This window comes from Schistocerca piceifrons, chromosome 3, assembly GCF_021461385.2.
Source record: "Schistocerca piceifrons isolate TAMUIC-IGC-003096 chromosome 3, iqSchPice1.1, whole genome shotgun sequence".
Taxonomy (NCBI): domain Eukaryota; kingdom Metazoa; phylum Arthropoda; class Insecta; order Orthoptera; family Acrididae; genus Schistocerca; species Schistocerca piceifrons.
The window spans coordinates 852,997,576-853,020,114 of record NC_060140.1 but is presented as its reverse complement, the minus strand read 5'-3'; the positions used below and the strand labels follow the sequence as shown (position 1 = coordinate 853,020,114).

Here is a 22,539-nt window from a genome sequence, read left to right as displayed (position 1 = left end):
TCAGACACTCATCATGTGTCAGTGCGAGACTGAATGGTTGAAGGTGACAGAAAACAAACCGTGGTTACTCAAATCGATCACACAGGTAAGCCTCACCGCTTACCAGGCTGTATGTCGCACATAGCCCTGTAACACATGGCTTCCTCCTCCAGTGGGAGGATCCACTGCTCTATGAGGTTTGTGTTGGCCCACTTTAAGTTCAGCGTATTTTGGCAACATGTGACTTACAGAACTAATATCAGGACAGCCCTCAGTTCGATGGAGATCTGCTCACTATCCTAGCCGATATTGATTCCAATGTTACAAGAGTGTTGACATTTGTGAATAGTCAGGCCTCATCCCTAAAATGGTGGGGAAGGTTGGCAGACTTTAAAGCATTATAAATTACTCTGCATGTGAGGATAGCCTCTGTCCCCATCCATGAAATTGGTATGCTGGCTTTTTGTCACAGTGCTGATGACCATGATGTTGAGCACCCCTAACCCCAAATAATAATCCTCCTCCTCCTCTCCATCTACATCCAATAGCATGTCTTGCTTCCCTTCATCTCCTAAATCCAAATTTATTCTCTGACAAGTTTTTCTGTCTCTCCTTAAAGCCCATGATTTATGTAAGTTGTTATCCCTATTGCTTCTGATTCTGCCCCTACTTGAATATGAGCAGATAGCTGTGCGTTTTAACCATGTGTGCATGCATTTGTCTTGTATCTGTACTTATTTTTTCCAGGAGAGCTGGGAAGTTCTTCTATTTTCTAGGTACAATAACATTGGCCTCTGGAGGAACAGTTGCATATGCCAATTATGACCCAGAATTTCGAAGGTGGTTAGAGGCTAATGTTCCCTATGCTGGTGATGCTTTTAATGTAGTATTACGAGATAATAATGCCTTGTATACTTCTCTGAACAACTATGTCAGTGAGTTGAAGAACCAGTAAGTAGCACTCTTTCATAATTGTACTTATTTATTGAGATATAAGGCAGTAATGATGATACATTGTCTCTTTCTTTTTAGAGTTTTGGGACTGATTTCTCGCAAAGAAGATAAATCTCCACCTACAAAACCGAGAACAGAACCGAAACCTGTACTTGAAGAGACGAATGAGAAGAAAGCTCATAAAAGTAATACTTTAAACCATTAAATTGCACATTATGTGTGCTGTTAATAGATTTCACATAGACAAATTGTTGCTACATCTATTCATTTTTGTTGCTTTTGCATTCATTTTCTGCCATCATATTTCACATAATAGGCTAGTTGTCATCAGTGTGCAAATGGCAAACGTGAACAAATTTATATGCACGTCAAGCCTTTCCCAGTGCAGTAAATGTTGCTGAGGCTGTCAAATGTTTTTGTCAGTATTTTGATGGAACACATGCTTGTCATCTTGGTAACACATACTGTGCAGAGGCCCTGAAGCAATGAAATCGTTGGAGTAGGGTTTTTTTTCACAGGTTCGAGGATAACAGCTTTCTCTGTTGTAAAACAACACTGAGTGGCTACTATATCTTAAGATGAATTGTAGCCCTCTTCTTTTTAATGTGTTGTCTTTTGTTACTGATGCAATTTCGGCGTAGCTGATGCTGGAGTAGGATTCTTGGCTCATTGCTTTTTCCTGGAGCTTATTGTCTGTAAGGCATTGGATATTCTACAAAAATCTGTTTATGGACCTTTAACTGTATATTTTTGGAAACAAATGGTTATTTACTCTGAAACTTTCATACATGTCCATTGGAGTCCTAGGATTTTTACATTATGCATATTGACTTATTTCTTGGGGAAAGAATAATCAGTCATCATCATCTCACCACAGTAAACTCTAATAACATTTGTACATAGTGCAAAAATCTTCTTGGATGCAGAACTTTATGACAAAAGCTTCGTTACTTACAGGTAATATTTTGCTAATGTGGGTACACTGACAAGTCTGATGTGCATTTTGATGAACACCTATGAAATAAAGAAAGCAAACTCAAACAGGGGGATATTCAGGATGGAATGTAACAGTATTATGAAAATGATAGTTGCTGCTCACCATATAGTGGAGATACTGAGTGGCTGACAGGCACAGTCTTTTTGTTGTGCCTATCTGCCACTCAGCATCTCTGCTATATGGTGAGTAGCAACTATCCTTTTCATAATACAAATAAATTTTACATTGTTTGAAATAAAGAAAGCAGTCAGCCTTGAATGGGAAAAATTTCACAGAGATTTAGAAATTGTGGAAAGTGGATGATTAGGTGCTTGTCTCATTGACGACGTGGTATATGAGGAAATATAGCATGCTAACAAGTTTTGACGTGTAAGTACAGAAAGAAAAAACCACATCAACATTTAACTAATCACAATCACAATATTTAAATTGCATTTAGATGTCCCATAGTGTCTATTTGGTTGTTTTTTTTAAAATGAACAGAAATCCAATGACAATGGTGAAATTATCTCCAGAACTAGTTTGTAGCTAACAAGCAAATTAATTGATAAATTGCTGTGGACACATCAATCCCACATTATAAAACCACTTGTTGAACACACAATTACTGGATAAAGTGATTGTCAAAATGTTGTATTTAGTGAAGTTTGCAACTTGTAAATGCTGAAGATGAGGATTATCTAATTTATAAGTCAGAATTTAAGTCTGTGGGGTGGGATATGGTTCCTAAAATGACAGGTTTGTGGTGTTCTTGGTATGCATCACTTGTATGCCATTGCCTTTAGCGATACACCGTCTGATCCGAAAGTCCTGTCCCCCCCCCCCCCCCCCCCTCCCTGTTCCCCACCCCTACCCACCCACTTTTCCACTTTTTTGGTCATGATGTGTGTGTATATTTCCTTATTTTGAACATGTCGTGGCAGACATTTGACAAATGTTGATAATTTACATTCCAGCTTGTTTAGCAATTCAGAAGGGCACCACCATTATCACGGCACAAAATTATGCGGCGCCAGATCCCGTGTCAAATTTTCCTCAGTGTGGTTTCCTTGAATGCCTCCCTAACAGCTTGCTTTATTTCATCAGTTGTCTGGTATCATTGTTTTGCAACATGATGCTTAATACATCCCACAGGGAATTGTCGCATGATGTCAGATCAGGACTCCTTGGAGGCCACTTTGATCGGTGCCGACACATGCACCCATACTCTCCCTAGCCATCTCTGGGGTAGTACTCATCAAAGAATTCTTGAATACAGAGAGTGTAGTGAGCAAGAGCTCTGTCTTGCTGAAGTCAACTGTCACCAAGACTGTTCAGTCTCGGGGGCTCTGAAATAAACCATTCATGCAACATTTGGAAGTGAAAATGTTGATTCACTGCAATGTCAGAGATACAGCCTTATGAAGTGCCTACTGGACATTGCAGATCAGATCATAATGTGGGTGATTATTCTGTAACTCTTTGTAATGATTTTCCGAAAAGATTAATAAATTTCACATTTGTTTGAGAAGAATACTTGGTCCTGCTGTGGGAGCATCACAAACATGTAGAGCAATCTTGAGCAAGCTTCATGTCTTCGCTACATGTCCTCGTCACTCAAGTCATTTAAGAATGTTTGCCTAAAAAATTTTAATTCAAGTTCTTTCCTCATGCATGTCAGCATAGTCATTTTTGTAATTCTGAATTCAGCAGACCTCTTCTACAAAGATTTTAGGGGAGATCAAGTCACATAGTCTGCCACTGCTGCCCATGATTGTTTTCGTGTTGATGGTCGACCTATCCTCTTTCCATCCAAATTATATCCATTTCTGAAGAGTTTCTGTTGCCATCACAGTACTGTTCTCTTTTTTGGTGCCTCTTTATGGCACTGTGCTGCAATATCCTGTTTCACATCTCTTATGGTTTTCCTGGTGTGTGCACATTCACAAGCCCATTCACTTGCTGGAACACTATCTTCCACACTAGGTACTTGTGCCTGCCATTTACAACCCTTTTTCGTGGTGGGCCATTTCTCCCTCCTTCTTATTGCCTGTCCTCTGAATTAATTAATAAAAGTTTCACTTTCTTTAAAGGCTAATAACCTACATATTGGAATAAAAGAACATTGATGCTGTGTATTCCCTGTGTTAAAACCTTTTCAATATTTGTTTGCTTATAACTGTATTTTTAAAAAATTAAATAATTTAGGAGTAAAGGAGATTACATGCCAAAAACTAAAATGTTGAGTCATCAAAAGGCACAGAAAGAAATGAAAACTTCACTAGCTCCCAGACAATCCTAAACAGTCAGGAGTTCACGCAAGTGCTTGGACACACACACACACACACACACACACACACACACACACACAAGTTGTGTTAGCTGAAAACACGGACTGCGAGGACTATAGTTCTGTAGTTCGGCAGGTAGATTATGTAGACTCGTGTGGTGGTGTGACGCGCGTGCGCGGGGTGTAGAGGTGGCAAGAGGGGCTGGGGAAGGCTGGATAGTGGCTCAGAAGGAGGCTGCTAGTGTGTGCAGCATAGCAAAATGGAATGAAAATTCAGCAGGTACAAGGAATAGGAATGTGACCTGAAGACCCAGAAGCCAGTGAGTTCACGCAGTGCACCATGACGATGATGACGACGACGTGAAGGCATGATTTGGGAGCAGGCTGCAGGATAGAGGAAGAGTAGACAATTGGCTAGAGGGTGCTGGTGCAGTGGGTTAGTGGAGATCAAGGCAAGGAGGACTACGTGAATGAAGGATGTGTCGCAAGGATAACTCCCATTTACGTAATTCAGAATAGCTCTTGCTGGTGGGAAAGGATCCAGTGGCATGTGTTATTGGACTCCAGCATGTTGTCCTCAGCTTTGTTTTGCCACTGGGTAGTCATCTTGCTGTCAGCCACAGTTTAATGATGGCAATTCATCGTGGTGGACAGCTGGCTGATAGTTACATCCATATAAAATGCTGTGCCGAAATTGCGGAAGATCTACTGTGGTGTGGCTGCTTCCACAGGTGGCCTTGCTTATGATGGGATCAGATAATTCTGACAGGACTAGAGGAGGATGTGCTGGGTGAGTGAATTGGGTAAATCTGGCATTTGGGTCTTCCGCATGGATTGTGGGACAGCGGGTAAATTATCGTTTCATTTACAAGCTCCTGAAAATGGTTTTTGCGGTCAGCCATAAGATGGAGAACTTACTGACAGTAATTTTTAGTCTGCAAGTCCACATTTCTCTTCATACTCACTGAAAGAAAATGTTGCTACTTGCTATTTACTCAGCAGGACCAGGAAGTATGACTATAAATAAAAGTTTAGAGTTTTAAGTAATTGATACAGTCAGTAAAAGTTCACATGCAAAACCATAATAATATACCTGCTGATGAAGGTAATAATAATAGTAATAGTGATAATGATGATGATGATGATGATGATGATGATGATGATGATGATGATGATATTATCCCTATTGGAAGCAGCGCTATTAACAGTTCTGAGGTGACCTCTGAATGACACACTGTTCCAAGACTTTGGATTGGAAGAGGAGAAGCAGAAAATGAACTTCATCCCAGGTCTTCAGACCTCATAACTTGTGACTTTTATCCATGGGGTTACGTGAAAGACTGCATTTTTATTCCCTCTATGTAGGAAAGTCTAAGACATTGCATTGTTGAAGCAGTGAATTCTATAATGAGAGACTAGCTACTTTGTATGTAGTAGGAAATGACCCACCATTTTATATTTGTCGTGTAACATATGGTGCTCACATTGAATTCATACAAATTTGAACTTTTCTCTTACCAGGAACATTGACATTGTTTCAATCTTTTATAGTTTGGAAGCAATAAATGTTTGAAATCTGTTCCCTCTTTTTGAATAACCCTTTATAAAAAACTTAAAACACATTTAGTGGACATACACAATGTACAGCTCAGGTCAAATCAAATGCGGCAATGATGACATGGGGTATTAACCCTTGAGCAGACGTGCTGCTTTTTGTAACATGAGTGAATGCACAGCACATTTTGTACACATGTAAAGAAAAGCTGTCTTTGTTCTTAGTTTAATTAAATAATGATAAAATAAACTTGCATTATATGAGTTAAATCACTGTTTGATAAAACGATAATAAAATAAACTTTTCATTATATCATTCTGTCACTGCATACAGGTGTTCCCCTACGGTAAAGACCCATCGAAGCATTAAACAGCCCAGTTGCATCAGATCCCTACCAGCTGTTTGTTTGATTACTAATTATCTCATAGATAACTGCCTCATTGTGGGAGAGTGCTGATAGCTCGGAATCTGGATCATTTACTCACACAGATTGTAAATTTTTTCTCAACTAGTTCACTGATAATTGTGAACCTGGGACCTAAGTGGTCTGCCCCTCCACCTTAACCTTTCCCAACTTATCCCTGTCTTCTCACAGGGTAGTTTTGTGTATATGTTGACAGTAGGAAACATTTAGCCTCCTGAAGGTAAAAACTTTCCTTTTGGTTCTGTCTTACTCTTTGAGCATTAAAATGTGGGTAATGGGAACTGAATTAACATGTGTGTCAAATAACAGAACCACTTCACTCGTTATGTTTCAACATTTTGTCCTGCTTTGTGTTCCTTACAGTCCTGTTTTGCATGTTGTGTTGTTGAACATTTAATTGCTGTAATAACAATGTGAATTCCGTGACAGAATAATAGATAAAATAAAGGAAAGGCAACCACTCACCTAGAGCTGACTGATATTTGGCATGCAACAGAAAACAGTATAACAGTATTTATACTAGCCGTAGTCTTTCTCTGTTGTGAGACTTAGCGTGGCAAGAAAGAGCAAGAGCTCGAAAGCAGTACTATTTTACTTCATCTTGTTTCTATGTGCTACACATCAGTCGGCTATTGTTGAACAGTTGCCTTACCTTCATTTTCTGTTTTGCTGCTTTAACATGTTTACTGTCTCTGTCACACCAACAACAATGTATAAAGGGTGGGGGTATGGTATGAAGATGTAGTAGGGAGGGGGGAGGGGAAGGGTTACAGTTGAAATAAAACAAAACTGTTCACAGTTTCAGTTTTATTCCAAAAGGATGTTAGGACAGTTTCTGTTCACGATATAAATAAATAACCTGCTACATAAGGCCTTCGTTTCATTAGGCTGTTTTCAGACAATACTGGTATATGGAGGAGTTGTGACATGAGAAAATGTTAGCAAATTAATGTAAGGGTTTCACTGTTGACTCTTGGTGTAGGAACCTAGAGTTGAACATTGAAATAAACAGATTACACATATTAAACAGAAATAAGTAGAAGTACCCATTGTCATCTTAACTCAGTTGGTGATCATCACTGGATGCAGTCACAACATGTATATATCTGTGATTATGCATCCTAGCCAATTTAAAACAGAATGGCCACATAAAACTAGTTGTAAAAAGGGCAGATGCCGGACAGAGACTATTTGCAGAGTTCATTGAAATTGCTATTTGCAGTTGCATGCAGAACCATTGCTCAGCCTTTTCTTTGATATTATTCATTAGCCTGAGATCCATACCAGGAATTATTAGTAGAGGAGATGTAGAAGATGTGTGAAAGAGCAATGTATTTTATTGTGTCATTTTTTTAAGCACGAGGCCTTCATGAGTATGCTTATGCAACTGTATTGATAGATGCTGTGAGAGAGGCATTGTGCATCACAGAGAGATTTACTGTCAAAATTCTGAGATTGTATGTTACAAAAAAGGGTTAAGTGACATATCCCTTTCTCCAATGAGCTTCTCAAAAAATGACCTTGAGCATAAAATCTGAAAAATTGAGCTTTTGCTGAGGCTTATCAACAGTTGTTCTTCCTGCAGGCCATTTGCAAGTGGAACTGGAAAGTGGGAAAATGATAGGGGTACTAGGAGGACTTTCCACCATGTATTGTAAGGTGACTCGCGGAGTGATGGTGATGTGGCCCCCATTAAAATTTTAACACTTTATGCTTGTGTGTGGGGCTAGCCTGTTTTAAAATAATGATTGTCTAATAAAATTCATTATTGGTGTTTCAACCTCACCCTTTTCTTTTACCCATTCCATTTAGCTCCTGCAAAGGTGCTGCCATCCTTTACAAATGCTCCTACTGAACCTCAGAGTGCAAAGGCTGAAGTTAGACTTCTTCCTGACTGTCCCCCTCCTCCACCTGAAACAGGTAAGATGTCTTTTGCTAAATTTGCTCAGCTATTGTTGCACTACTAATGTGGAACATTGAAGTAATTCTGCTGTAGCGCTTTTTCATGTTGTTCTGCAGATCTGTCATAGTGTGTGCTATGCTTCTAGAATGAATTACTTGGTATTTTTATTAATATTTGAACCTTGGTATGTTCGTATATTATCCCTAAAGCAGACTTCGATATACTAATTATTGTTTTCTGTTTATACAGCTCCCGAACAAGCAAAACCAACGGCTGCAGCTGCTAGTGACAAGTTACCACCAGCCCAACCTCAGAATGTTTCTGAGTTGGAGCAGAATGTGATGGATTCTGTGAAATTAGCGATTAGTGCGTATAGAGAAGCTGCTTGTGCTTGTAAAGGTAAGCTGGAACATTTGTGTACATAGTAATTCGTGCCATCTGTTGAGAACATATATCTCGAAAAAGAAATATGCAGGAAGCAGCGGTAAAGGCAAAAGTCTCAAATTTCATGATATTGTGATCATTGTGCTACCACTCCAGCCTTTTATTTGCTATATGCATCTTATCCATGCGACAACCCCTGTGGCAAACCTTTACCTACACTTTCTCTTTACCACTACCTACTCTATCCCAGCAATTTGCTTCCTTCATAACTAGTTTAACATAAAAGACAGCCCTGTGTTATGTATTCCTCATCCTTTGTTGTTAATTTTATGGATTCTCTTCCCACAGAACATAAATCATGCCTTGTCAGTTTCAGTTGCGTGCAGGTATAGAAAACGTTTATTCCACAGCCGAGCAGCTTGCACATTTCTTTGCTGGCACATTTAAGCTGCAGTGAAGCTGCCCTACCCTCTGGTTGCTGGGATCTGCACCAGACAATGATTATTAAGTTGCAGCTGCACAACATATGCTAACAGTGAAACAATAAAACATCAAATTCATTGTATACAGGATTCGTAACACAATGAAGAGTGGACAAACAGCTTATGATATGATACTCTTAGTCTGGCACCAAACATAGTTCTCACTACTTTTTTCTGTGATATTATTTAAGGTGTTTGGATTGTTTTTGCAACATTTCCAATAGAATATTGTTGCTGATCTCCCAAAGATTCTCATTTTAAGTTCCCTGTGAATCCCAGTTACATTTTGGTGTGTGTGATACTGACTTGTTTTAATTCTACCAGTGTGTCTGCCTTCCCTAATACTGAATAACTTGAAAAATGTACATTTGAATGGATAGAAAATTTGTATGTCATACATTTTAAACATGTTCTAATGTACTGTATAAAAAGTTATGGGTTTTTCTGTAGTAAGTTCAGTGATAGCATATGGCATCACACATCTTCATCTGATAGGGCTTTAAGTTGATGCACACTCACACAGAGTGCAAGAAATCCCATGGCCAGCAATATGTGGAAAGTCACACTTACTTTACCACACATGAATACTGTATAGTAATTTATACAGCCTCCTAAGAAAATCTGTACGCATAGGGGCTTATATTATTATTACTTTTGACATAATTATTTTTAAGAAATGAGCATAACCACCAATAATGGAAATGTTTTGTTTCTTATTTTTAGAACATGGCAAGGATATTGGACACATTGTAGAAGAGTCAATAGAGAGGATAGACTCAAATGTGTGGGCGCAACTTAAGTCGAAAGCAGAAAAGAGAGAAGCAGCATTGGTATTATCACAAGAAAGAGCCAAAACAGCCACGTGAGTACCAAGAAATTGTCATAGCTTAATTTGTGAAATGTACAATATTTAAGAAAATCCATATCTCAGTCATTTGATGAGTCTTTTGAGTGGGAAATTGGGTTGAGCTATGTTTGCATTTCATGATCAGGTAGCATAGGTTTGACTGAGAAGGCTGAAGAGGTGCTTGCTACAAATATATATAGTGGCCAGTGGGATATCCATGTTCTGATTCACACACACCATTATATCAGCACACAACCTCAGCATCTTATTTTTCCATATTCTTTCATGTAAGAGTTTGTCATTAGTCACTGGCAATTTTTGTTGAATGTTGACATTAAACTATGTAGTTACCAAGTGAAGTAATGGCACACATAGTGCACCTTGCCATAGCTATACAGCTATGCATGATTATGCAATTCTCTGTCTGGCTAAATTGTTCTGCATTCATTGCTGTGATGTCAACAAAAACGACAGTCATGTAAGTTAAAATGGCAGTCCTACAAGTTAGACATAAGAATTTGCTTTGTTTTCAATTCTCACTACATATTTTTAATATTCAGAAAGAGCTCATCTACCAAACCTGACACTTCTCTCTATAGAAAGTGCGTATCTCATGATGAGCACTATTCCCTCTACAGCTGTAATTTTTATTACCTCACACAGTTCACAGCAAATTTTTCTCAGACCTAATTTATTGCTTTAAAATTTTTTTGCTTAGTTGTTGGCACCACAACATCTGGTGATGCCAGTGGCCATGTGAATTTCATTACTTGGGGTGAGATCCAGACAGCTGTGTAAAATTATGACTGTAATACAATAACATGAAAACATTTTAATTGCAAACATAGTTAGGTTTCTAGTTAATGGCTACAGACCTACTAGAGACTGGACAGTCTCTCTGGAGACCTTCTTTTATTTTTTGACAATATTATGAAAAGGAAAGTCACTACTCATCATATAGCGGAGATGATGAGTCACAGATAGGCACAACAAAAACTCTGTCACAAATAAAGCTTTTGGCCATAAGGCCTTTGTCAACTATAGATGTGTGTGTGTACACACACACACACACACACACACACACACACACACACACACACACAAAACCGCGCGCACGTGTTGCTTGGCTCCCTCCAAGTGACTTCTGCATTTAGTGAAGCTCCTAGTCTGTAGCGTTTGTTGAATGTTGGCTCCTAAGAGCCATCCGATGGGCCTCCACTTGGACCCTTTCCCATGGTTTCCAGTTTCCCCCGCTGAATCTATTTCTACATCATACCACGATTTATCTCAACCCAGAACTCTGTGGGCATACAATGATTTGGCATTGTTGCACAGTCCCAATTTTTGAGACTCCTCTTTGGTAAAATATGACATAGTTGTACCCCTATCCATCAAGTTGAGGCTAGCTGCATGCGAAGCTTAACTCTGCTCAGGAATTACCAGACACTGGGCTCATCCAAACTGGAGTATGAATGCCGGGTTTATGGCTCAGTGGCCCTTCAGCTTTGAAATTGTTGCACACAGTACATATTTGTTGTGTTGCCGGATCAGGATGTTACCTTTTCAGTTCTGACAAGGGTGACTATTGCTCATTTACATAATTACCATACAAAAATTACCTATCCATCCAACTCATCAAATTCTTTGCTTCATAATAGGATGTCGATGCTGTGACATTAAAGCTAAAATGGGTTTTCCATTTTGAATGTGTCTTGAGACGCTCCGCTGGAACTGTCGCCTACATTAAGGGTGTAGGCTTCTTGTTTGTTCCTGTGCACCCCTGCTTGTTTAGTACCCAGAACACAAATTATCACCGATTTATTTTAAGGACCTAAAGTTCAAGTCATCCTGTGATCACCTTTCCACATCTCTTTCTCTTAGTTCTTCAGGAATATTGAAGTACTTGTTTCATTTACACTGATGGCTTCAAAATCATGGACAGGAACGTGCGATTTTTTTCCTTGGGGATCTGATAGCCATTAATAGAGCCTTATGTTTTACTAAACAGACCTTCTTTGACCTTTTTTTAATGTCTAGCAACTCGATGAGCAGTCTCCAGGCGATTGATTCCTGTTGCTCATTTCACCTAGTGGTATCTGGTACTCACAATATTCTTTCTGATCTTATTTGTACATCCTGCTCAGCTGTCTTTCTCTGAGTCCCAATCATGTCAGTATACCAGAGAATTGATTAAAGCAGCAGTTACGTACTCAACATCTTGGACAATTCCAGAGTGCAGTTTAGTGGGTGCATAAAAGGCTTCTACTCACTTTGAGATAGGTATCAACGTCTGATACTGCCTCTTCTAATGAATTCACACTATCGAGGAGATACAGTTGCACTGTGTTCCTACTCACATTCCTCCCAGAAGCAGTCCATCATCTTACATCACCTACACATTAGTTGTGCCCGATAACCCATAATATTACCTACATAATGAGCTACCTATGTGTTGTGGTTTACAAACAGTAGCTCACATCCTTGAGGAATGCCCTTTCCTTCAGGCTCTCAGAATCAAGTATCGTCTTCGGAGTTCTTTGCTTCTTATATTAACAATCAGCACACGGACAGCTGTACTGGTTTTTCATTTCCACTGAGAAAGTGGCTTTTATTCTCAAACATGGTCAGGTTCATAGTGCCTTCTGCTGCATGCCGGCTATAGTCTTCCTTTTTCATTCTGTTTTTATTGGTTCTATTTCAATCTTTAAATGTAAGCTATAGCATATTGTAGGTGGATAATTGTAGGACAGACATACTCCTGTGGGACTCTCGACTGCATCTACCCACATACTGATCTGATAATTTCTGTCTATTTTACTACTGTCCAACCCACTGGTGTTAATTATTGTTTTTGCCATTTCACTTTTGCTGTTATGGATCTGCTCACGATCTGGCTAGAAGGAATTAATTATTCTGTTTGTGTCTCTATACGTTCATACATCCTGCAATTGTTTATCATCTGTAGCATCAGTAATGCTCTCAGTGCCTGAGTTTTACCACTTGTACATGCTATCACAATTCAGTCAGATTTCTGCCTGATATTAATTCCAGATACACTACCCTACAAGCAAGGGACTGGTGGACATGCTATTTAGTCCCTTAATCCCCAACTAACACCACCATAAATAATTGGTAAAGTTGCTGTGCATTCTGGAAAAACAGAGAAAGTCAAACTAAGAAGAAAATTTGAATAATATAATAATAATAATAATAGAGTACCAGCATTAAGAAGGAGCTTAATAGTCTAGAAAACTTAAACTTTGAAATATTTAGTTTCAGTCTTGTTCATGTGGCTGCCAGCCACTCAGTGCCTCATCTATACAGCAAGTAGTTACCTTTACTCCATCCATTCCACTAAGGGTATTAAATGTTTTCTTGAGTGCCCCTGAGAGTTAATTTTGACCGATGCCACGTATTCAGTCAACGGATAACTACAAATCAGGCATATGAAGTGGCTCTAGCTTCTGATAAAATTCACAGTATATGCAAAATGGTGTTTTAAAGATATATACTAATTTATACACATTCTCTTCTTTTTCCCAAAACAATTTGTTCCTAAATCTTGTGTAATCATTATCTGATGAATGTATGTAACATACAAAAAAAGTTATGATTCGCTATGTACAGCATATAATTTATATAAATGTATATCTTAAGAATGTGTATACTTATGCATGTAACTGAATACCTACAATATAAGTATATTTATGTATCAAAGCATGTTAAATGTAACTTATCCTACATCTATGTGTAATAACACAACAAGATTTCTGAATGAATAAATAAATGAAATGAAATGATGCAATATAATGGCGGTTTGACAGTTGCACAAATATCTGAGATTATGAGCCACTCCTATCTGCATTTTCAAGATTAAATTATAATTAAAAAAAAACATAAAATTAATTTCAGTGAGAGTATTGAGAAGCTGAGATTGTTTGTCGAGGATAGTAAAGCTGATATATCAGAAGCACAAAAGGAAACTATTAAACAGAATATTATGCGTTTGCAAGAAGAACTCGCTATTGCTGCAAAGGGACTGGAAGTGGAACGCCAGAGAGCCGATGTTACAGACAAATATTGGAGGAAGGTGGAAGAAGCACGAAGACATTTTGCTGTAAGTAAGAAGATTGTAAATGTTCTTTTGAAATGAAGTGTCAAGAATTGTTATATTTTTATTAACAGATGTCATCACACTTGCAGGAAGAACTGGAAGTACTTATTCCTTCTTTTAAGATCACAGATAGAAAACTCAAGATTGCAGAAGGTGATTTAGATCTATTTATTCTTCACGCATTTCGCACTGTACTCTATTACCAAAAGGAACTGCAGAAGTTAGAGGTAAAGAAAATAGTTTTGTGTAATACTTTACTGCTTTCCATTTCCCCTACATCTCCACTGCAACTGAACATACATTTATCCTATCCAGACACTATATGATCAGCGGCTGCAGATCGCTCTTGAAAAAACTGGCGGTGCTGTTGACAAGGCCATTGTTATTGCTGAAGTTGAAGCGGAACTTGAGAGAGAACGAAGGAAATTGGATGCTGAATTTCAGAAAAAGGTATGGTAGGAGTTTACATAAACTTATTGCTCCTTAACATGTGATACCTATTAAGTACAAAAACCCAACTTTTCAGGAGAGAAGAAAAATCCTCTACATACCTTTTGTTAAGGACCTAGATCGAAATTTTGTGATATTTGTTACAAACTGGCTTGTTTTGCCTATAAACTATCACTTCACATAGAATTCACCTCAGAATCTCAAACAAGGGAACTTCAAGTAGGAATATACACGATAGGAAAAGATACGAGGGCGGTTCAGAAAGTAACCTCCGATTGGTCACAGTGCGAGTTGTGGGGGAGTAGCGACGCCATCTGTGCATTCACGCACTCAACAGGTCAGTCAGCATCAAGCCGTGGTCGAGTGAACGTCGTACCTGCGCTAGTTTAGTTTTTGTGGCAGTTTGAAATGTGTGCTGCAATAGAAAACCTCGCCAAATGTGAAGTGCGTGCTGTCATAAGGTTTTTTACAGCCAAAGGATATTCTGCAGCAGCTATTCATCATGAGCTTTGTGCCGTGTACGGACCAAGAGTTTTGAGTGAAGGAGTTGTCCGTGAATGGGTACGTTTATTTAAAAGTGGACGAGAAAACGTTCATGATGAAGAGAGGAGTGGTAGACCATCATTGGTGACTGACGAACTCGTTCAGACAGTTGATGCAAAAGTTTGTGAAAATCGACGTTTCTCAATGTCGGAGTTGTCTAGTGGTTTTCCACAGATTTCTAAGACTCTCTTGTACGAGATAGTGACAACAAGATTGGGTTACCGTAAGTTCTGTGCACGATGGGTGCCCAAAATTCTTACCGACCACCACAAAACTCAAAGAATGGCCTCTGCATTAGACTTTCTGTCACGTTATGAGGACGAAGGAGAACCATTGTAAAACAGAATCGTGACCGGTGACGAAACCTGGATTAAGTAGGTGAACCCTGAGACAAAAGAACAATCAAAGATGTGGGCACATTCAAATTCGCCTACCAAACCAAGAAAAGCCTCGCAAGATTTTTCTGCCAGAAAACTGATGGCAACGGTGTTTTGGGATGCCAAAGGGGTGTTGTTGGTTGAATTCATGGAACGTGGTACGACCATTAATCAAGACGTGTACTGTGAAACAATAAAAAAGTTACGACGTGCTATACAGAACAAACGCCGTGGTATGCTGACTTCCGGTATCGTTTTTTTGCACGATAACGCCCGTCCTCACTCTGCTCGCAGAACAACGGCCCTTCTTGAGTCCTTCAAGTGGGACGTTATCAACCATCCACCTTACAGCCCAGACCTGGTGCCAAGTGATTATCACCTCTTCATGCATTTGAAGAAATGGCTCGGGTCACAGCAGTTTGATGACGACGAAGAGCTCAAAGATGCGGTCACAGGCTGGCTCCAGGCACAAGCGGGTGATTTTTATGCAGAAGGAATTTCAAAGCTTGTGAAGAGATACAATAAGTGCCTCAATCGCTATGGAGACTATGTAGAAAAATAGTGCAAAGATGTAGTTGTAAGATGTATATATTAAAATATTTTTATTTAACTTGGTGTATTTTTTTAAATCAACCGGAGGTTACTTTCTGAACGGCCCTCGTAGATCGCTACTTACCATAAAGACGACATATCAACAATAAACAAATCTGGACACCTACATGGCACCATCCTATGCCAACCTGTTTGTGCCCATCTAGAGAAGAGCTTCCTAGCGTCACAAAATGCAAAACCCTTGAACAGGTTTAGGTTTGATGATGATACCTTCATCATGTGGACTCAGGGCCAAGACACCCTATCTTCCTTCCTTCATAACCTCAACACATTCTCTCCCTTCTGCTTCACCTGATCTTCCTCCAGTGTGCCACCTTCCTAGACATTGACCTCCTTTCTGACAGCTCTCTCCACACTTCTGTCCACAATAAACCAACCAATCACTAACAGTACCTGCACTTAGACAGCAGTCATCCTGTTCACAGCAAAAAATCCCTCCCATACAGCCTGGCCAGCTGCGGACAGCATATTTGCAGTGACAAGAACTCCCTTTCCCAGTATGCTGAGGGACTCACCAAGGCCTTTGCGTACAGGCACTATTCCGCAGACATAGTTCGCAAACAGATCTCCCATCCCATTTCCCCTCACACACCAATAATCCACATCACCATGCAAGAACAGCCACAAAGGAGTGCCCCCTTCATCATCCAATGCCACCCTGGAGTTTGAGCCACATCCTTCGCCTGGGCTTTGATTACCTATGATGATGCTCTGAAACAAGGGACATCCTACCCAGTATACTTCCAACCCTCCTAAAGTTGTATTCCATCACCCACCCAACCTTCATAACATCCTAGTTCATCCCTATGTCATTCCCAGTCCCAATCACTTGCCTCTGGGATCATATCCCTGAGGAAAACCGAGGTGCAAGACCTGCCCAATCCACCCACCCAGCACTTCCTATTCCCATCCTGTCATAGGATAAATCTATCTCGTAAGTGGTCGGGCCAGCTGTGAAGGCATCCATGTCATTTACTAGGTCTGCTGCAATAATTGCACAGCTTTTATTTTTGTATGACCACCAACAAGTTGTCCACCAGGGTGAACAGCCACTGCCAAAATGTGGGCAAGAGCAGAGAGACCACCCTGTGGCACAACATGCAGCTGAACATAACATGCTTGATTTCAGTGGCTGCTTCACTACCCAAGCCATCTTGATCCTCCCCTCCACCACCAGCTTTTCTGAACTGCCCAAATGGGAGTTATCCTTACAGCAAAGTCTCTGCTCATGTAATTATCCTGGCCTCACCCTAAGGTAATGTGTTGTCCGCCCCCTCCCCCCTCCACCCAACAGTTTCCATTCCCCCTCTGTACTATCACATCCTTCCGAATCTCGTCTCCCACTCTCTGCCAATGCAACTGCCCATCTTTCCCTGCTTCTCTCCTTTTTGCTCCATTTTCCTCACCTCCCTGCCCCACAACCTCCTGTTGCTGTCTCTGTTGGTGTTCTCGTTCCTGCACACTCTGCCAGACAGCACCCCCCTGACCCCCCCCCCCCTCCCCCATCCCCCAAACACCCACCCACATATTGCTATCCCTTCCCCACCACCTCCAGATTGCTGCTTCCATCCCACGTGATATTTGCATTCTGGCTCAAGCTGCCGGAGTTGATCATCATATGTGCTTGAGGTGTGCTTGCTTGTTTGAGTAAATGGTGTGTGTTTCTCTCTTTTTGATGAAGGCTGTGGCTGAAAGCTTGTCTTTTAAACGTGCCTGTCTGCAACGTAAATGTGTCATTTTTATGATAAGTAGCAATCTGTCTTTTCCTACATTTTTCACCTCAACTCTTTCATTTGTGGTTTACAAGGTATCACTAGGATGATGTGGATCATTTTTTCTGCCTGTTTGATATCGGTAACGTAAAATTTTAAAAGCATTATAAGGTGTCACAAGTTAGGGAGCGATATTGTTTTATTTTACTGTTATCTATTATTAAGATTCATAAATGTGCTACAGTGGCACATTGACTAATGTAAATGCAATCATTCTGCACATATGTATACAGTAGGACATTGGTAATCTGTGCATTGAAACAGTCTGTGATTAGGTATCAAACAATCAGTTGCAGCTCTCCATGAATTCCTCACCTGTGCCAACCTCTTCATTGCAGAATAGCACTTTGCATCCGACATCCTCAAATATTTGGTGGATGTTTTGCAATATCTGTCTTCCTCCACAGGTTTTAGAGTCTACAGGTTGCATCAAATGCTACGGATGTTACTTCTTAACATGTGTCTTATCATCTTGTCCTTCCTTCTAGTCAACATTTTATACAAATTCCTCTCACAGCCATTTCTGTGAAGAACATCCAGTTTACAAAGACTGAGAAAGTCAGACAGTGCTGGTGATAATTCCTTCATATAGTTCACATATTTGTCATTTGTATATACCCATCCATTGAATAACTCTTGTGACATGCTGGAGGATTTTGGATGCTGATAGCAGCTCCCTTTACGTGGAACTCGACAGGAATCATTTACCTCCATTTATTAAGATGTTACTGTTTCAAGAGACAATCACCATTACCAAAAATGCGGACCTTAGCCTGTAGTGTGTGTCACGTCAGAAGTCATCTTTGCATGTTCATACACACTTAATGCTGCCAGTTTTGCTATTTGAACCTGATGTAAGTGATCATTTGACACGAAAGTTAGTCTACCTTCCTTACTTTCATTCGCTTATGTCATGTGGTACTATATTTTGGGGTAATTCTTCCCATTCTATAAGGATATTTTTGGCTCAGAAATGGGCGGTTCCAGCAATAAGAGGTGTAAGTTCACAAACCTCTTGTCGAATCCTGTTCACTAGTGTGGGTATTTTGACATTGGCCTCCCAATATCTATATTCTTTACTGTCATTTCTTGTTAACAGTATCAGCTTATTCCCAAGAATAATCAGCTTTCACTCAGTTAATACTTGGCAGAAATCAAATCTGTATTTGAATCGGACTTCTTTAACTCGTGCGCAGAAAGGTGTGCAGTATTCTGCTGCATCTGTTTTCAGTAAGCTACCACAAGGATTCAAAAATCTTAGCAGTAATCCCTGCGCTTTCAAATTGAAACTGAAAGTTTCCTCATGGGTCACTCCTATTCTGTTGAGGAGTTCCTCGAAAAATTAAGCTGATTCTTGTTGTATTGTTGATTCTGTTTACTTAAACTTGTGGCTTGACTCTTTTGGGTTCATTAACATTTTATTTTTATCTGTTATTACTTTTATGTTGTAATTTCATGTACTGACAGGTTCAATGACCTTGGAATTTGCTCGTCAATTTGGTCCTATGGAACTTGACACACACGTAGCCCTGACATTGCAATCGGGTTGAAATGCTGGGAAAGTTGAGGTTATGTGTTGTGTGTGCTATATTTCATGAAGTGAAATGCCTGAGAAACTACACGTTCCAAATCAGCAAGAGAAATGTTTATTACAACACAACAAAATATTAGCTAAACAAAAAATTCTTCTTACAAAACTGAATACCAAACTCTCAGACTTCTGTCAGGCATTAGCCTGAAAAACAACAAAGTTAATTTCCAACTGGAACAAAGGAGAGTGTACTCGGTAGCAGCTGGCTGAAGATACTTATCGGAATTGATGTTGGAGCAGTCTGAAGTTCTGCAGTGGGGGCTCCAACAAGGCTCTGATCAAAGGGCTAGTATAAGCCAGCATATGAGTTGACCCAGAGCTTTGACAGGAACTGCTGACAATTGGAGCTGTGCCACTGTAAGTAGCCAATGTGCAGAGTTATACTTCTCGTTCAGTTTCTCACACGACTCAGTGGAGGGAAATAGATCCCCAGTGAAGACCTCTGGATGCAGTTGCACTGCCATCTATCAGTTGCGGTAATGATACTCATCAGCACCTGAAGTCCTGGGAAGTGACACCTTGGAAGTTTGCATGTACACAATGCTTTTCTATATGTAGGGTTGCAAGTCTGTCAGGATTACTACTGGTATATGACATCCCTCGCTCGCAAGAACTGGAGAGAGCCATTAGCTGGCCTCGACATTAGGGTTGACCTCCATGGTGTCGAGAAATCCCCCAATGTGTGCTGTTCCAGGGCACTCTGGTCAATGTCCACTGGGGTTCACTTTGGGATGGGTATCGTACAGCGACTGTCCACTAGTGAAGGTGTAGGGGCTGCCCAGATATCATCACAGATGGAATTATGGTGCTGACAACCCCGTGAAGGAGGCTCTTATGGCTTGCATGGGTGTAGAAGGGAAAGGTGTGATCGCTGTGGCCACCCATGGAGTCATTCATCTGGACAGGCCTCCTCCTCTGGGGTTGCCGGATAAAAAGCAAGAACAAAGGAGAGTGTGTTGTCCAATGAGTTGTGACGGCAGATCTTTGATAGCTGTTCTTTAAACGTTCGGATGAACCGCTCTACTAGACCATTGCATGCAGAGTAGCCTCCTCAGTTCCGAGAAAATTTTTATTTAAACTTTTTATATTTTCTTCCATAATTTGCTTATTAGCAATACCAGAAAAACAAGAAAAATGTTTAAAAAATCATTCATTACTCCTAGTCCTACAAAGGGATGTCCTCCACAGCGGATGTTAGGTCTCAAGATGTAATGAAGTTCCACACATCATATTTCATTAAGAACAGTATTTTTAGTTTTATTGATGCATTATTTATTTAAATTAATACAAAAATAAATTTTATTGTTCCAAATTGTACCTAGGTATATCTACTGAATAAAAGAAAAGTAGATTGAAAAAATTCCGAATACAGTAGATCTATCATAATAATTTATTTCTGATGACAAATTCATTTAGTCTTCGCAGCTCATGACAAAGCTTGAACCGAGCGAGGTGGCTAGCACACTGGACTCGCATTCGGGAGGACGACGGTTCAATCCCGCGTCCGGCCATCCTGATTTAGGTGCCTTATTAGCTGAACACCCTGGAAATCGACAGCGATTTTTGGTATTCGGTTGAGGAAATTCTGGTAGATGTAGAACGTTTTTGGTTTGAAGGGCTCAGGAGGGTGGTAAACTCTAGATTTTGAATGCTTTGGTGCTCAATTTTCGAAGTCAGGGTCATCATTAGATATCACTTCAGGTTCACGTGTATGCGATAGATATTCCTTGTACTTCTCTCTGAACTGAAGGCAGTCTAGAATGTTATTCTTCAATGTACCCAAAACAGCTTGATCATGTCTGTTTTCTAGCCATGAAGCATGAATAGCGAAATCAATGAATTGTATAATCACTCTTACAGTTCACTTCTTAGTTATGGCACTTATTCTATAATAACTGATCAGCCTGTTGAGGAAGTCAACGCCTCCCATATTTGAATTGTAGGTGCTTACAATTGCAGGATGGTCCACTTGAATGTACTTTTTTTTCTTTCCTGCACCAGCATTGACATTTATCAACTGGATTTACTCTTTCTGTACTGGACATGAATATAACAAGGCGATTGTCAAACCACTTCACTACACAAACTTTGCCATCACTTCTCACTGACTGATCAATGGATCCCCTACCATTTTTCTTCATATCCTTGTCCAATGATAGTTTGGAAGCCTTTTGGAATTCTGGAGTTCTGTAATGTTCCAGTAGCTTGGCACTCAGCTTCACTGTGCAATTTGTCTAAAAGCAACCCCAACGTGAATTAACAGCCCATGTATATGGTCACTCCTGGAGGGAGAGTGGCTGTCAGTTTTATAACAGCTTTTCCATCTAAATCCGAATTTTCATATTGAGTATCAGAAACTATAGGATCACCTTTTCCCTTGGTAAAAGAAGAAATCCAAAGAAAGGCCATCAGTTGCAGCCAGTAAAAAAATTCTTTAATCCACAAGGGTTAAGTTTCAATTTTACGACTTGTCCTGTTGGACTGTGACCCCAAAATGGAATCGTCTATTCATCAACAGAAACATTAGTGGGCCTGGGGTCTAATCTGCAACCATTCCATACACTTTTAAGAATAGGTTGTATTTTCCAGAATTATTATTTTGTTTTACTTTGAGGGACACTTTGTCATCAACAATAAGTTTCAGATGTTTTCTAATTGTAAAATATGTCACGGCAATTTTTTTTTAGCAATACTTTCCGCCGTAGTCTTTTTGGCCCAATACATCCTAAACCTAGGATAGCACAAGTATGACATCATCACTGTTGCAGAGAGAAAACTTTTCATTTCATCTACAGTACATTTCAGATCTCTCCCAGTATTTTTAAGATACCTTCTGTTTGTATATTCGGTAAGGGTGCTAAAAATATTTTGTGGCAGATATTTACTCACATAGTCATGAGGTGGGAAGTTCACACCGACTGCCACTAGTTCCTCATGTTCAGGTGCAGGTGGTAAGGGGAAAAAATCCGAAGTCTTCCTTCCAAAATGTCCTGTCGGTGGTAGATTGACTAGAGCGGATTTTTTCGGATCTGCTATTGTTCCTGTCTTCAGCTTCGTCTTCATCTTCATTAGCTATATCTAATTCCAGTTCTTTACTAACATAGTAAACTGGATCTGTACAGATATCATCATCATCATCATCATCATCAGAGAGCTCTAGTTCACTAACATCTCCATCAAATAATTCATTTACAAAATCTTCAAATGCCTTTTAATATGAAAAAAAATTTGAAATTTGACCTAAAAATTGTTAAATTATTCACCTGTAGATTACAATTTCCTGAAA

General features: G+C 39.8%; 1 protein-coding gene across 2 annotated transcripts in view; it reads left to right on the top strand.

Annotated features, from left to right (window-relative positions):
* The window catches only part of LOC124789457 (MICOS complex subunit Mic60), a 53,681-nt gene that overhangs the window by 9,574 nt on the left and 21,568 nt on the right, over positions 1–22,539 (top strand). Inside the window, exons 3-10 of one of the 2 annotated variants that reach the window (XM_047256824.1) lie at positions 727–930; positions 1,012–1,118; positions 7,991–8,098; positions 8,331–8,480; positions 9,671–9,809; positions 13,707–13,911; positions 13,998–14,135; positions 14,224–14,358. In XM_047256824.1, the coding sequence (XP_047112780.1) occupies positions 727–930; positions 1,012–1,118; positions 7,991–8,098; positions 8,331–8,480; positions 9,671–9,809; positions 13,707–13,911; positions 13,998–14,135; positions 14,224–14,358 (1,186 nt within the window). The remainder of the gene's footprint in view (positions 1–726; positions 931–1,011; positions 1,119–7,990; positions 8,099–8,330; positions 8,481–9,670; positions 9,810–13,706; positions 13,912–13,997; positions 14,136–14,223; positions 14,359–22,539) is intronic. The other variant, XM_047256825.1, reaches the window with a different exon arrangement.